This window comes from Teleopsis dalmanni, chromosome 2, assembly GCF_002237135.1.
Source record: "Teleopsis dalmanni isolate 2A chromosome 2, ASM223713v2, whole genome shotgun sequence".
In the NCBI taxonomy this organism is placed as follows: Eukaryota; Metazoa; Arthropoda; class Insecta; order Diptera; family Diopsidae; genus Teleopsis; species Teleopsis dalmanni.
Window position 1 is genome coordinate 51,801,765 of NC_051847.1, and position 14,806 is coordinate 51,816,570.

Below are 14,806 nucleotides of genomic sequence, written 5' to 3' on the forward strand. Positions count from 1 at the left end.
ACACTCTCTCAATTGATTCAAGTAATTATATATTCTCGATTTAGTCATATTTTTTGTAAACCGAAAGGAATTTAAAAATGATCAGAAACAAAAACAAAAAGGTTTATAGTAAGGTGTGATCATACTTGAAAAAACTTTATTTTTTAAAATAACTGTTCAAATAGGTTGTTTTTAGTCTTCTTAATTTCATATTGTACACAAAACATATTAGGTTTACTAAACTCTCTCAATAAATACGTTTATTGTAAAATTCATTAATGAACATTACGTTTATTATGATTGTATTTTAGCTTGAACGTACAAAGATTGGGCAAAATTTGTGCATAACAATATGTTACGTTTTTACGTTCAAATTTTAACGCATGAATTGATAAAATAGCGATGGCATCTTTGTAAAATGACAGCAACCAAATGTCATAATTACGCAATTTGTAAAAATTGAAGATGTTTCATGATTTTAAATGGTTCTAAACTAGTATCGTAAAATTTGTTTTGAAAAAGACAATTTTCTCCGATTTCTTTACTTTCAATAGGAGGACTTGTTTTTTTTTTCGATCAAAGGGACATCCCTGATTTGAACAGTGTGGATTAGAAATATGTCTAAAGGAACTTTTGGCAAATTTGGGCCATTAATTGGAGTAGTATTTATAAATAACACGCATTGCCGGTTTCTTGTAAGTACACACATTTGTATATATTAACGTCATTATTGATTTTACTCTTTTTTAATATTAGATTTATTCAACTAAAAATGCAGAACTTCTTACCTTTCATGAAATAAAGATACGTCAAATAGTTCATAACGCAGGTTGGCTAGAATATGATCCGACTGAGATATGGAAAAGTACACAAGAATGTATTGAGGTAAATGACAATTTATAATGGGATGCAAAATTAATGCTCTATTGCTAGTTTCTGACTTACTGTCATAATTTATTAATTTACTTGCTAGACGGCATATAAAAATTTAATTATATTGCAAATTAATCCACATGATATAATGGCGGTGGGAATTTGCACACAACGCGGAACCACGCTTTTGTGGGATAAAGTCACTGGGAATGCACTTTATAATGCAATTGGTATGATATAATAATTTATTTTTTATAAATAAATAGATATTTATGTATTTATATATTAAAGGATGGAATGATTGCAGATCAGAAACTGTTCTGAAAACGGTGCTTAAAACTGTCAAACATAATGTTGATTATTTACGCTGTAGATCAGGTCTTCCGATTAGTACATGTTTTAGTGCTTTGAAGGTTAAATGGCTTCAAGAAAATATTCCTGCAGTAGCTGATGCAATTAAAAACGAAAGCTGTTTATTTGGTACTTTAGATACGTGGATTTTGTGGGTATGTTAATAAACTAGAAAGTTGAAATAGTATAAAATAGATAAAATAAAACATAATAATATATGCTAATAGATGACCATTCCAAAAAATACTAAAATATAAAAGAACTATTTCCTAAGAATTTAACAGGATCTGTTGACTGTGGTATTCATGCAACCGACGTTACTAATGCCAGCTACACATTGTTAATGAATATAAGGTCTTTAACATGGGATTCAAGGTTATGTAAATTTTTTCGTATTCCTACTGCTATATTACCCACAATAAATTCAAATGCAGAGATATACGGTATTATAATAGGAGGGTCTTTAAATGGATTACCCATAAGTTGCGTATGTATTTACATTATTCTTTAATATCTTTTTTATTCGGGAATGAAATTTGCAGGTTATTGGTGATCAACCAGCTGCAATGCTAGGGCATCTGTCTAAAGACGTTGGTCAAAATATTTGCTCTATAGATGATAGTTGTTTTGTATTACTTAATACAGGTCGCGAGCTTGTAGAATCAGATAATGGTTTACTTTCAACAGTTGCACATAAACTTGGTCCAAATGCAAATACTTGCTATGCATTGGAAGGTGCTATATCAAATGCAGGATCAACTGTGTCGTGGTTAAAAGAAAGTTTAAAAATAAATACTGAAATAAATTCAAATGATAATGTAGTTGAGGTACTAAATACTTACCTTGGTGAAAATTCTATGATATCATCATCATGTTCGTCAAATATGTTAAATACTGATTGTGGATTAGCGTCGAAACGTTCTGAAATAACATTTGTACCTGCATTTAATGGGCTATATTCCCCATATTGGCGTTATGATTCAAGAGGGTATTTTATTTAGAATAAATTTAATACATTTTTGATTTGCTAACTGATTGACATTTAAGAATAATGTTGGGATTAACTAGTCAAACAACCGCACAAAATGTCACACAAGCTGCATACGAAGCAACTGGTTTTCAAATATATGAAATATTAAAAGCTTTTAAGAGTGATACAAAAAATTGGGATCAATCGAAAATTAATAGCCGACTTGTTTTTGGTGGAGATTTTGCTGAAAACAATTCATTTGTTCAATTTATATCTGATATTGTTGGACGCCTTCTGGAACGACCACAAACAACATCGCCGTGTGGCTTAGGCGCGATGATAGCAGCAGGAATAACAATGAATATTGTAACTTTAAGATTCGCTGATACTATGTATAGACCACCTGCCGATATATTTACTCCGACAACTACTATGAATAGTAAGCTTTTTGTTTTAGAAATTAAATTATATATAAACTTTAATTAAGAAAATTATTAATCGATTGGTGTGAATAGTATTATATTCACTTATATTTGTACCTTAACATTGCTTTTAAATAGAAATGTATTTCGTATATATTACTAATATTTTAATTATTTCTAATTAATTTCAGGACGAGAATTACTTTATAAACGGTGGGAGTATGCTGTGAAAAAGTGTTTAAATTGGAATAACTATGAAACCTATGAATCTGACATAGAACTATTTGCACAACGAGAGCGAGATCCAACTTTATATATAAGACGATCACTTCCAGGGAGCCTTTTTCTTACAAGCACTTTTGTACTGTTAATAGTTGCAAACTTTTTACATGGAAAATAGTTAAATTTTTATATAGTAAATATAAATAATAACATGCAACCACTAGTCAATGTGCTCATAGGTTAACTTATTTTTATTTAATTAATTCTTTTTAAGTTAATATTGTTTATATTATTAATTTAGTTAGTATTAATATATTAATTATAGCTAGGTAAAAACTTTTTTATATGCATTTACAAAATTAGTTGCATATAATATACTAATTTATTATTACTTTAAGAGTTAATTTTTTAAAGTTTAGTTGAAAAATATTTTTTAATAACATATGTATAAAACTTGTGTGATATATGTATTTTTGTTTTAAAAAACACTCACCTCGCAAATTTAAAAATATTTAGTTATCTATTTCATAATTAAAACTGTTCATATACATATGGTTTTTTAATATTTAAGTAATTTATGTAAGACTAATGAACACAAATTGCGTTATATTGTATACATATGTAACATATATGTATATTTAGCATATATATTTTGCATAGCGTATATATATATTTATGTCATTTATGCATACTCATTCCATTATTTAATTGATCATAAATAGATATTATTAGTACAATCTATTTATAATTTCATTATTAATAATATAAAAATATTTAAATTTTATTAAAAAATATTACTTATATGATTTAAAAAATGTTCAATTCTCCGTTTACCTCATTCAAATCTTTAAAAATGTTGAAAAATGATTTATAAATTATATTTTTATAAAATAAATTTGTTTAATTTCAATTGTATTTTATTTTATAAAATAAAAATGATCATTTTAGCATGATTGATATTGTGGCTACGTGGATATATATATAGCGGTCGTATTAACGTGGCGTATCCAATTTCACTTTTTGAATATTATTTTAATATTTCAAAGCTCTAAGCTCAATCATGTTAAAATGATTATCTATCATTGAATACAAACGAAACGAAATACGTTTGTTGAATTTTTATTCAACTAATTTAATGTTCTGATAGTTGACATAAGCCCATACAATTATTTAACTGGACTTCAAATCGAACAAGTAATACTTAAATCTATCTAGACCATCGAAGTTAAGTTTTTCCAATCGTTAAAAATCTATATATATTTAGTTATGTTATATTATCTTATTTATTTATTAATTTAGTTTATTAATTTTATGTATTATTTTATCTTTATACATATTATATAATTATTTTAGAAAGGGCAATGGTACATTGTTATTATCTAATATCCAAGATCTATTGAGGATATTTGAAGGTTTACAAACCTCACAATGTGTCTTGGTTTAAAATCCGAAACGTTCCCGAGAAGCATAGAGCACGAGAATATAGAATAGTTGGAAATTTTACTCTACAGTTCACAGAATATGTGAGTCCCATCTTTTTGTTAATAAGAGTATTTCCGGAAGAGAAATCAGTGATAAGATACAAACATATTTATTTGTAGACATGAATGATTTGAATTGTTTTGCATTGTCTTACGCTTTTGGAATTCAGATATTTTCAAACAGTTTATATATAGTGGCTACACCACTAAGGATTTATATAGCAGAGTACATGTGTTAGGAGGTGGATGGGTATTGGTTGTGTGAGTAAGAATTGAGGATTGAGGTATGGGTGAGATTTGAATTGGAGTCAACCATATCAAGGCAGAGGAAGGTGCTTACTACTGTTATTGTCTGATAAGTGGATAAGGTTTAAGTCCCATGACAGAAATAAGGCACTCGAATACTTTATGGACACATATCAAGATAAGTGTTATTTTATTCTTGGTAACTAATTTATATAAGCAATTCTTGCAGTTTCGGAACAACTGTGATTTGGAGACTATACTTTATATGTATTTTGTATACCTATGTATGTAGAATTGATATCTTGTATTTATTTTTATTTTACATTTTAATTTGATTTATTAATTTTATTATTAGTTTTAATTTTGTACTTAACGACTTAAATATGAATATATGTTCATAAATAAACGCTTATATCAATAAAAGATCTTATACCAGAGTATAAACAATAAATAGTGGTCATTTTATATTGTTAGTAATTTTTTCCTGCCATAGAATTTTTTTTATTGAAAAACCAAATATATTAAAAGCGCATGTCAGATATTTTTTACAAGCATAGTATCTCAAGAGTCATTATATTAAGGAGTTTTTAATTGTTATAATTTATTCTTGATTATCTTAATAACTTTTATTGTGCAATATATATTTATAATTGTTACATCTTTGTTTTAACAACCCTCTTAACATATAAAAAAGATGAAATTAAGTAATTTAACATTTTTAGTGCATTTAATTACAAAAAAAAAATAGGCAAAATATAGAGACACATTTGCTCGATGTATTTATCAGTGCAATTATAAAAAATTTATCATTTCTTTGAATGATAAGTGAAATATAAAGTTTAAGTTAAGATTTAAGATTTTATATTTAAAATTGAGATTTCTAAAACTCATCCTGTTTTGGGTTTTCTCCTTTTGTTTATATTTAAAGCTTCGAACTTTCTTCACTTTATTTTTTTTTTATTAGAAGAAGCTTTCACTGTTGTGTATTATAAGCTATCCATTTAAAGCATCAAAAATTTATTTCAGTACTCTCAAAACTCAAAGGCAGAAAAGTTGTGTATGTGCTATAAGGAGTGAATTTTTTTTTACAATTTTCTTAAATTATATAAAATAGCATTTATAAATAGTTAATATTATAATTAAAGTTAGTTTTATTATCTGTCAAAAATCATATCATCCACTTAACGCTAAGGTGATTGATTAAGCATTTAAAAGTTAACTACTCCTTAAGATACTACATTTTTAATACTTATTAATAAATTAAAGATATAATGATAAATAATTCAGAATAATGAATAATGAATAATGAATGATAATAAAATAATGATAAAAAAAGTTAACAAACATCAGAATATGTATACATTAACTGAAATAATGATTTTCAATCTTTCGTGTGGACATATAATATACAAATGTATTTAAAATAAACAAAACTAATATTGCTGTTGTTGTTGGTAAGTTCAATATACGAGCATTCGACTATTGTATATAAACGTTAGTTATGGTAATTTAAGATACTTGCTATAATCCTACTGATTAACTGAGAATATATTTAATAATCGTTTATTTATTTATTGCTATTATTATTAGTTTTATTACTAGTAATATAAGTAAGCTATACTGTTGGTAGATAAAACATAAAATTAGTGAACTCCGCATACTCCTGCGATATAATCATTATGGAGTTAAAGCTAAAATTAACATCAAAATTTAGTAGTTTTAACAAAAGATTAATTACCTTTAATGTTATAAACTATTTAAAACTCTAAGAATTCTCGAAATCATTTATTAAAGCAATTAAATCGAAAATTGTAAAAATGATGAAGTTCAAATAAGAAATTTTAATTTAATATAATAATTTTAATAGAGCAATCAGTTGAATTAAACACTTCTCTGTATCTTACATTCGTCGAATTCGAAAAGGCAATTGACGCGGTAAAGCGTTGATTTATTTGGAAAGCCTTAGAGGTGAGAGGTATACCTACGAAAATCATCAACATAATTGAAAGCATCTATAAGGATGCATCGTGCCAAGTCCTACATAATGGCAAATTTAGTGAGTCGTTTCCTGGCGGGATTCGCACTGTCCCCACTTTTATTTATAGCAGCATTAGATGGGGTTCTAGAAACGGTTAATATGCAGAAACTTGCAGCAAAAATGTGCCAAAGTGGGCCTAAAAATCAATATCTCCAAGACCAAATCTATGCACATCAACTCTAATAATAACACTCAATTTGATATAAATGGTATGAACACTGAAGATGTCATTCAATTTGAATACTTTGGTAGTATGGTCACAACGGATGATGGAGCTTTAATTGATGTTTCTACGCGGTTTCATAAAGCCAAGGGGGCTGTTGCCAATCTTAAAAATGTTTCGAAATCAACTAGTATCCATATTAAAACGAAAATCAAAATTTTCAACGCCTGCGTCAAATCTATCCTGCTGTATGAATCTGAGACTTGGTATGTGACTACAGCTATCACTCATAAGTTGCAAACGTTTGTAAATAGATGTCTCCGTAAATAGATGTCATTTAGTGAGCTAAGAGCAATGGCGCGCAATGTAGTAATTGGAATTTTCTTGTGAATAAACTAAGTTCATAAATGTTATTTCTGAACATGTCAATAATAATAATAATAAATAAGAAATAAGTAAAATATATCAATTATTAATTGTGAGATTATGAAATTATTTACTACGATTCTTTTTTAACAAAGAAATGTCCCATTAAGGTCTTCAAAATATATCTGCATGGGACTTCTCGACAGGTATCATTTCAAGTATTGTGAAACGCTTTCTTTTCAATTACTACTATATTAGTACACCACTTTTTGATTTGGACATATACAGCTGAGTTTCCTGTTGATTTAAAGGTAGTGCTTGAGTTTTTGTTGCTTTTTGTTAACAAATTGTCTACCCAATTTCTAGCCGTAATGGTAATTATTCATTTGATCTCTATGCTGATATCGTTACTGTTGTTTGTAGCGGTGCCATAATAGATGAAATCTCTGACAAATTTAAAAGAATAGTCTCCAGCAACCAGCCTTAATATATCTTAATTCATTCACCACTAAGTCCATTTTTGATAACAGCAAAGGGAGTAGTAACCTCACATTTGCTAAGGATAACGATGTTGGTGTCGTCAGCAATCATCTGAACATATTTATTTAATGAGGTTGAAAATAATTGTTTACAAAGTACAGCTTTCACACGATTGCCTAGGAGCCTAGAAGACAGTTTCATTTACTAGACAACTTGCATAATTGCAGCGCAGACGACCTTGCTAAGGTAGCGGTACAATATCGGTGATTACAGGTTAGTGCATACTAAGAAGACATGCCATGAGACTTGGTCTACGCAAAATGACTACTGTTGTAGTTGTAGCTTTAAAGAACGACGAGAAATCCGTGTGACAGCTTTTTTGTCAATACCCAACTTTGTCCTCTTATTACCGACTTGAATGAATGCCATTCTGTACAAAAAGGGACTTAAGCAAGTTTCTAGACTTAATATGTAAGTCAACACTTTTCCATGGCAGCACAACGAATCATTATATCAAGCTTTAGTGTACAATTGGCTACTCTAACTTAACCTAAAGGCATTGGCTTCGTTCACCGTCGCAGTCAGTACTCAACTTAGCTCAAAGCTTAGAAAAGTTGTGAAGTTGCAGCTATAAGAGATTGAAAAAATAAGAGAACAAAAAAATAAGAGCACTAAAAGTTTCTGTATGAAATCGCTAAATAAACATTTTTAATATAAAAATGTTGATAAAGGTTTATATGTTTATATTCGGTTCATTGAGTGGGACTTCAGCTTCTACTCTCCGACTGAATGCTTGTTTTTGCTAAGTAAACATCTTTTAATAAATCCATATTGCAATATATATGTATGTTTAGTTATGATGACGATTATAATTCCTATATAAATTACATATTTCACTCTATTTAATTTATTATAAATTAATCTATTTAATTACATATTTCTTTTTAATTTATACCATTGTTAAAAAATCTATTTTAACAGGCTTTTCAATGAAAATCAACACTGAAATATTGCAATGATACATTTTAAAATATTATCTTTGCTATACAACTGCAACAATTTTGCAACATTTTATTTATCATTTATTTGGTTCCTCATAATCATAAGAAGTTCAGGAGCTGATTATCATTATCGTATGGAACAAGTTAAAAATGTTTTAAAAGAGGTTCCTTTAGTGGATGGGTAAGAATAATATAATTATTTGTTTGTATTTTATTTCTGAATTGTTTATGAATTATTTTTGAATTATTTATGAAATATTTCTGAATTATTTATTTTTGAATTATTAGAAAAAATACAATTTTAAATAAACTTCAAATTTAATGTAATTTAAAAAATATTTAATGAATATATATTTAATAATATACTTAATGAACAAGGGACACTTTCGAATAGAATAGAGTGACGACATGTAAACCACAGAAAGTTGCTGTGTTTCAATAAGATAATAAGTTTAGGTTTGCCACTATAGTTAATAAAGTATATATGTGGGACTAAAGAGTAAAGAGACTAAGGAGTTGGGACTAAGCACAATAGCGCTAAGAAGTTACAGTAACACAATTAAGATTTTACTAAATGGGTGCTTATGCAGATGGAAAATCTATTTCTGAATTGTTATGATTTAGAACTTCGGAATAATATAACGTAATGGGTTTTAAAGTGTTCTTTTAAGTATTGGCTATTGGGCCAAATGGAACACAATGATTTATAACGTTGTGTTGAAACAATTTTGTTTTATTTGACCAATTACCTATACTTAAAAGAAACACTAGAAAATTATGTGGTCTTACAAAATAAATAACTCTTAGTTTTCAAACTCTCTAAGTTTTTTATATTGGCAATTGTATGTTACTTCCAGTTTCTTTACTTATTATTTAATTGAAAGGTGAGAGAGTAGACAAAAATGAAGATACGTGTTAACAACTACCCTTAGTAAATGGAAAGATTATATTTATACATATCTATATGGCTTATCAGTTATGAGCGGAAGAGTATTGATAACAATTGATTTCATAAAAAAAACTTTAAAAATGTATAAGGGAAATGTGTCAACTCACTGGATCTTGAACAGAAAATGGATACTATTTTTCCGAAGATGCTCTAGTCATTGACAAAAAAGTTTGTCACAAATGGCTCCAACAGTACACTCCTTGCCTTGTTTATTTACAAAAATAAAAGAGTGTATATTGTTTATATATTGTTATAATTTTTATTATGCTGTCTTTTTTTAATTATTAAAAATATGTTAAAGACTATCTACAAAAATCGTGATATTCGAAGGACGAAATTTACTTAGTTGTACAAGATTGGGCGCTCATTCAGTAGCATATAGTTCGACTTGAAAGACGCTACAAGTATTAGGGATTCGGAAGGACTACTTTATCTGCATATCATTCGGGAAGAAACCTGCTCCCCTACCACCCTCTATCTTTGATCCATCTGTATAGATAGTAACTACAGAGTTACATGTCGCAGATCCCAGCTCCCAGTTATCTCTGGTTGGATAAAGAGTGGGAGTTCTGATATTGAAATCTAGTATTGGTGTCATGTAGTCTGTAGCAGAATCTAGATCCGTCTTGACTGAGCCATGACCCCTCCTTTTGATCTCCTCCAAAATTGTACGGTTTCCATAATTAGCTGGTTTCCATATCTTAGATTCTCGGAGCCTGAGAGCACTTATCGCAGCACAGTCTTGAATAAACACCCATAGTGCTAGGTGATGTTGTTAAACACTATTTTTTATAATTTTTTTTTTAAAATTATATAATCTATGGATACAACTTTAATCGTCTTTATTAACAATGAAATTTTATAGACATAATGATCTTCCATGGAATATAAGAAAATTTTTAAAGAATCAATTGAAAGACTTTCATTTTGGTGGAGACTTGCGACAAATTCTACCATGGTCTTCAAGTGTGTGGAGTCACACAGATTTGAGACGCTTAAAAGAGGGAATGGTATCTGCGCAGGTATTACTAACTTTTGAAATATAGATAGAATAAAATAATAAAAATTCATTAAAATTTTGATTATTATACAATATTGTAACAACAATATATTTAACTAATGTATTTATTTAGTTTTGGTCAGCTTATGCACCGTGCTCATCCCAACATTTGGATGCTGTACAATTAACTCTTGAACAAATTGATTTAATACGACGTCTAGTTAATTTGTATCCACATCACATGGCATTAGTTACAACGTCTGCAGGTAAACTATATCAATTTTTTATGTTTATTTATATAGATGTGCATATAATATATGTTTTTTTTATTTAAGGAATTAAGCAAAGTCATAAAAGTGGAAAAATTGCCAGTCTTATAGGAGTGGAAGGTGGTCATGCAATTGGTACAAGTTTAAGTGTATTGCGTATGTTCTACCAACTTGGAGCCCGATATTTGACATTAACTCATACGTGTAATACTCCATGGTAAGTTTAACATTTTTGTTCGTCTTATATACCTTTGCAAGTTTAAATTTAGTATAAAACTAATTCAATGAACTTCTAGTACAATATTTTAAAAAGCAGTAAGATTGCGGAAATTAGTTAGACACATACTGCAGATAGACCAGAGAGTCCCTATTGGCAGCAGTTATAGGTACAGTCAAAAGACCCTAAACATGATTGGCAATTAATGAAATAGAAGTTTATCTTTTAATTAAACGTTAAAAATAAGTTATCGAAGTGAGCTGGGTGTAATGTTGTACTTCAACTGACTGCAATTCATAATACACATAAAATCTTTTATTTAACTCAAGGGGATCGTTTCAAAATGCTTCCATAATTTGGAACTTTGTTCACATTTGTAGGAACTTTATCATCCAAATAACATTTATGAACCCATTATTTTTAAAGCTTACTAAATACAAACACATTACAAAGTATCGTATGGATGTATTCGGATTTTTAGGCGAATTAGGTTAGTTTAAGTTGAAACTCATCTACAGAGTTAATAGTGCATTAATATCTCATGTAAAAGTTGGGGGATGATATACAAAAGTCTTTTCGAAAAAAAATTTTAACTTAAATATATATAAATATAATATATATAATATAATATTGGCCAATTTCTTAATAAAATAATTAATTAAATTTTTAAATTTTTTAAAATTCGAACAAATTGATTGTAATTATAGGGCAGATTGCTGCAAAGTTGATGAACCTGGTATGTATCCTAACATTGGTGGATTGTCGAAGTTTGGAAAGGTGAGTTTCATTGCAAATAAAATTGTATTAATTTTTATTATGTCATCTTCTATTATAGTCGGTTGTACAAGAAATGAATCGACTTGGTATGATAGTTGATCTATCTCATGTTTCTGTACCTACAATGTTGGACGCGTTAGGTACTTCTAGAGCACCAGTGATATTTTCACATTCCTCTGCACATGCGATTTGTAATAGTTCACGAAATGTTCCCGATCATGTCCTCCAAAGAATAGTATGTTAATATAAGGTTTCTAAGAATATTTAAAACTGAGTTATTAATTTTTAAATATAGGCAACAAATGGTGGGTTAGTAATGGTTGCATTTTATCCCCATTTTGTTAGCTGCTCGGGACAGGCTACACTGCAAGATGTTGTTGGTATGTTAAAATATTTTGTATATGAAATAAAATAATATATTTTTCATAATAGTTTCATTGTTTCTATTGCCAAATTTAATTAATTGTTTATTTTAAAATAGTTTTAAATAAATTTGTTTTATAATAATTATTGCAATATTTACTTGTAAGTTCTATTGATAATCAGTAGAAAAATTTTCGTTATTTTACGAGGGGGCATTTAACGATATGGCGAGGGGTTTCATTTTAATATAGTATTAAATAAAATAGTTCATTTGATACAGTATTCCATGACTCGGTAAATCTATTTTTCTAGTTCCAGAATTATTTGATATATTATTTGATTTTTTTTTTTGCTCATATGTAAATGTATACTATTACAAATTTTAAGAAAGCTTTGATTTATATAAATTAATACTACTACTGAGTTCAGAAACATACTATATATTTATATTGGAAAATATATTTTTATTTAAATTTCCAGCTCATATAAATCATATTCGTGATGTTGCCGGAATTGATCATGTTGGTATTGGAGCCGGTTACGACGGCGTTAATTTGTAAGTAAATTCTTTATTATTTCATAATATTAATATATAAATGATCAAAAATATTAATATGTTTGTACAGGGTACCCGAAGGTTTAGAGGATGTTTCTAAGTACCCTCATTTATTGGCAACATTGCTTGAGTCTGATAAATGGACAGAAGACGATATAGCAAAACTAGCAGGAAAAAATCTAATTCGGGTATTTAAAGAAGTTGAAATGGTGAGTTCTATAAATTAATATTTTGTACTTGCGGGTGTTTCATAAATGTAAATGTAAAACTATATCTATCACAATATACTGTACATTGCCATTTATAAGTAAAAATGAGTCCATCCGTCAATAAGGTAATGCAAACAGGTTTTTGGGATTTTCGCACCATTTTTATAATTTGTATATATTGTAGTTATAGACAATACTTAATAATGATTTGTAAAAATCATAGAAGATTTTTTGCAGTTGACTAAATTAAATGCATATGTAAATGCATATGTGTATATTGAAAGTAGTATACGTATTTTTAAACGTATTGTTTTTAAGCTCATCATATAATTACACACATAGTTTAAAGATTAAAACTAACTCTTCTACAAGTTCTTTTTCCATTATTAATAACATATTCCCATATTTTTCTAAGGATTTCTTTGTAGAACTTTCTAATTGAGATTGATACTTAACTATCAAAAAATTAGAAGCATTATATAGTATTTCTTATCTGTAGATTAGATATCAATATGGAGTCTAACCCCTAATCCCATCCTAAATACACCAATAGTTGACTATGTGTTAATATGTAAGAAATCATTATATTTGCAAGTAACGAAATACAGCTTTTACATGTTTTCGTTTATATGATTACCATATGATTAGTACTTCCAAAATATGACTATATCCGTTCGGAATTATGTACTGTACCATATTGGAATTTCCTAATATAATACATGTATATATATTAGTACATTATTATTATTGTATTATTATGAAATATTGATTAATAACATTTGCTTGATTTCATAGGTACGTGACAAAATGGACCTTATGAAAATTCCTCCTGCCGATCAATCCATTCCATCCGAAGATATAATGGGAAGGTCATATTGTCGTTTTCAGGGTCCGATATCGAGATAACCGTTTAATGATTAAATTAATTTTTAAATATTTCAATGAAATATATACGTTCTTTAACTATATTAATTATATTGTATATGTAATATAATGCATGTAAAACATATATCCTTTTTAACTGTGTTCAGAATTATGCGACCAAACTTGTATTAACATAATATAAAAGTGATAATATATTAGGATATTTTCTATATTAAGTAATATTATATATTTAACGTATAATACGGCGTAAGATACTTTTTTTCTTTTTTTATAAATTAAATAATAACATAATATTTTATTAAGAGCACTAAATAGTAATTACACCGTTAGCGCCTAATATACTTCAAACAATTTAATTGAAATTATTTAAATAAGTTTCTATTATATGATTTTTTAAAAATTTTATACAACGTAAGTTGGTACATATATTATAAAAATACAGGAATTGATCTTAAATTTAGATGATAAAAAAATTTGTTGATATAAATAAATGTTATTAAAAAAATAAATAAAATATATTTAAATTAAAATATACAAAAAAATAATTATTTATTAAATTATATAACTAATATAAGTAGTTTTTGTTAAAGAAGTCAATTTACTATATATAATATATATATATATATTTAAATTATTATATATCGAACATACAACGCATGGTAACTTTTTGAAAACTATGTTTCAGATATTATATGAAATGCAATATTACATTTTAGAAATGTATTTCAATACACGAAATAAATAAATATGATATGAAAATTATTTGTTAACGAAATAAAATAAAAATGCTTAATAAAATTCGGGAGTTGTATTTTTCAGTTCTAACTTTACTAGATTTTTTAAAAGATTTTACTAATAAGGATATTTTTTTTAATTTGGGCGATAACGTAATGCTAACAGGATTAAAAAAAAATTTCGTATTTAATTTATAAAAATTTCTTAATTCAATTTATAAATTGAACTCTCTCTACTCTTTCCTGCCATACATG

General features: G+C 27.5%; 2 protein-coding genes across 2 annotated transcripts; both read left to right on the forward strand.

The window, feature by feature from the left end:
* The first annotated feature begins 396 nt into the window (after positions 1-396).
* On the forward strand, positions 397-3,051 carry LOC119682978 (glycerol kinase). Its single transcript, XM_038096563.1, has 8 exons — positions 397-674; positions 736-864; positions 953-1,082; positions 1,144-1,358; positions 1,478-1,690; positions 1,746-2,191; positions 2,251-2,612; positions 2,787-3,051. The coding sequence occupies exons 1-8, from the start codon at positions 597-599 to the stop codon at positions 2,993-2,995; spliced, it is 1,782 nt and encodes a 593-aa protein (XP_037952491.1). The 5' UTR covers positions 397-596; the 3' UTR covers positions 2,996-3,051.
* Positions 3,052-8,606: 5,555 nt separating this feature from the next.
* On the forward strand, positions 8,607-14,005 carry LOC119674526 (dipeptidase 1). The gene is made up of 10 exons (XM_038085670.1): positions 8,607-8,773; positions 10,407-10,563; positions 10,675-10,807; positions 10,877-11,027; positions 11,735-11,804; positions 11,863-12,039; positions 12,100-12,184; positions 12,648-12,723; positions 12,794-12,932; positions 13,728-14,005. The coding sequence occupies exons 1-10, from the start codon at positions 8,607-8,609 to the stop codon at positions 13,836-13,838; spliced, it is 1,266 nt and encodes a 421-aa protein (XP_037941598.1). The 3' UTR covers positions 13,839-14,005.
* Positions 14,006-14,806: the final 801 nt, after the last annotated feature.

Bases quoted from the DNA above. Each gene is read 5' to 3' on its own strand.
- LOC119682978 (XM_038096563.1), top strand. From the start codon at position 597: ATGTCTAAAGGAACTTTTGGCAAATTTGGGCCATTAATTGGAGTAGTA. The intron at 1,083-1,143 runs GTATGATATAAT...TATATATTAAAG, and splicing joins TGCACTTTATAATGCAATTG to GATGGAATGATTGCAGATCA. The intron at 2,192-2,250 runs GTATTTTATTTA...TTGACATTTAAG, and splicing joins TGGCGTTATGATTCAAGAGG to AATAATGTTGGGATTAACTA.
- LOC119674526 (XM_038085670.1), top strand. From the start codon at position 8,607: ATGATACATTTTAAAATATTATCTTTGCTATACAACTGCAACAATTTT. The intron at 11,028-11,734 runs GTAAGTTTAACA...TTGTAATTATAG, and splicing joins CATACGTGTAATACTCCATG to GGCAGATTGCTGCAAAGTTG. The intron at 12,933-13,727 runs GTGAGTTCTATA...TTGATTTCATAG, and splicing joins TATTTAAAGAAGTTGAAATG to GTACGTGACAAAATGGACCT.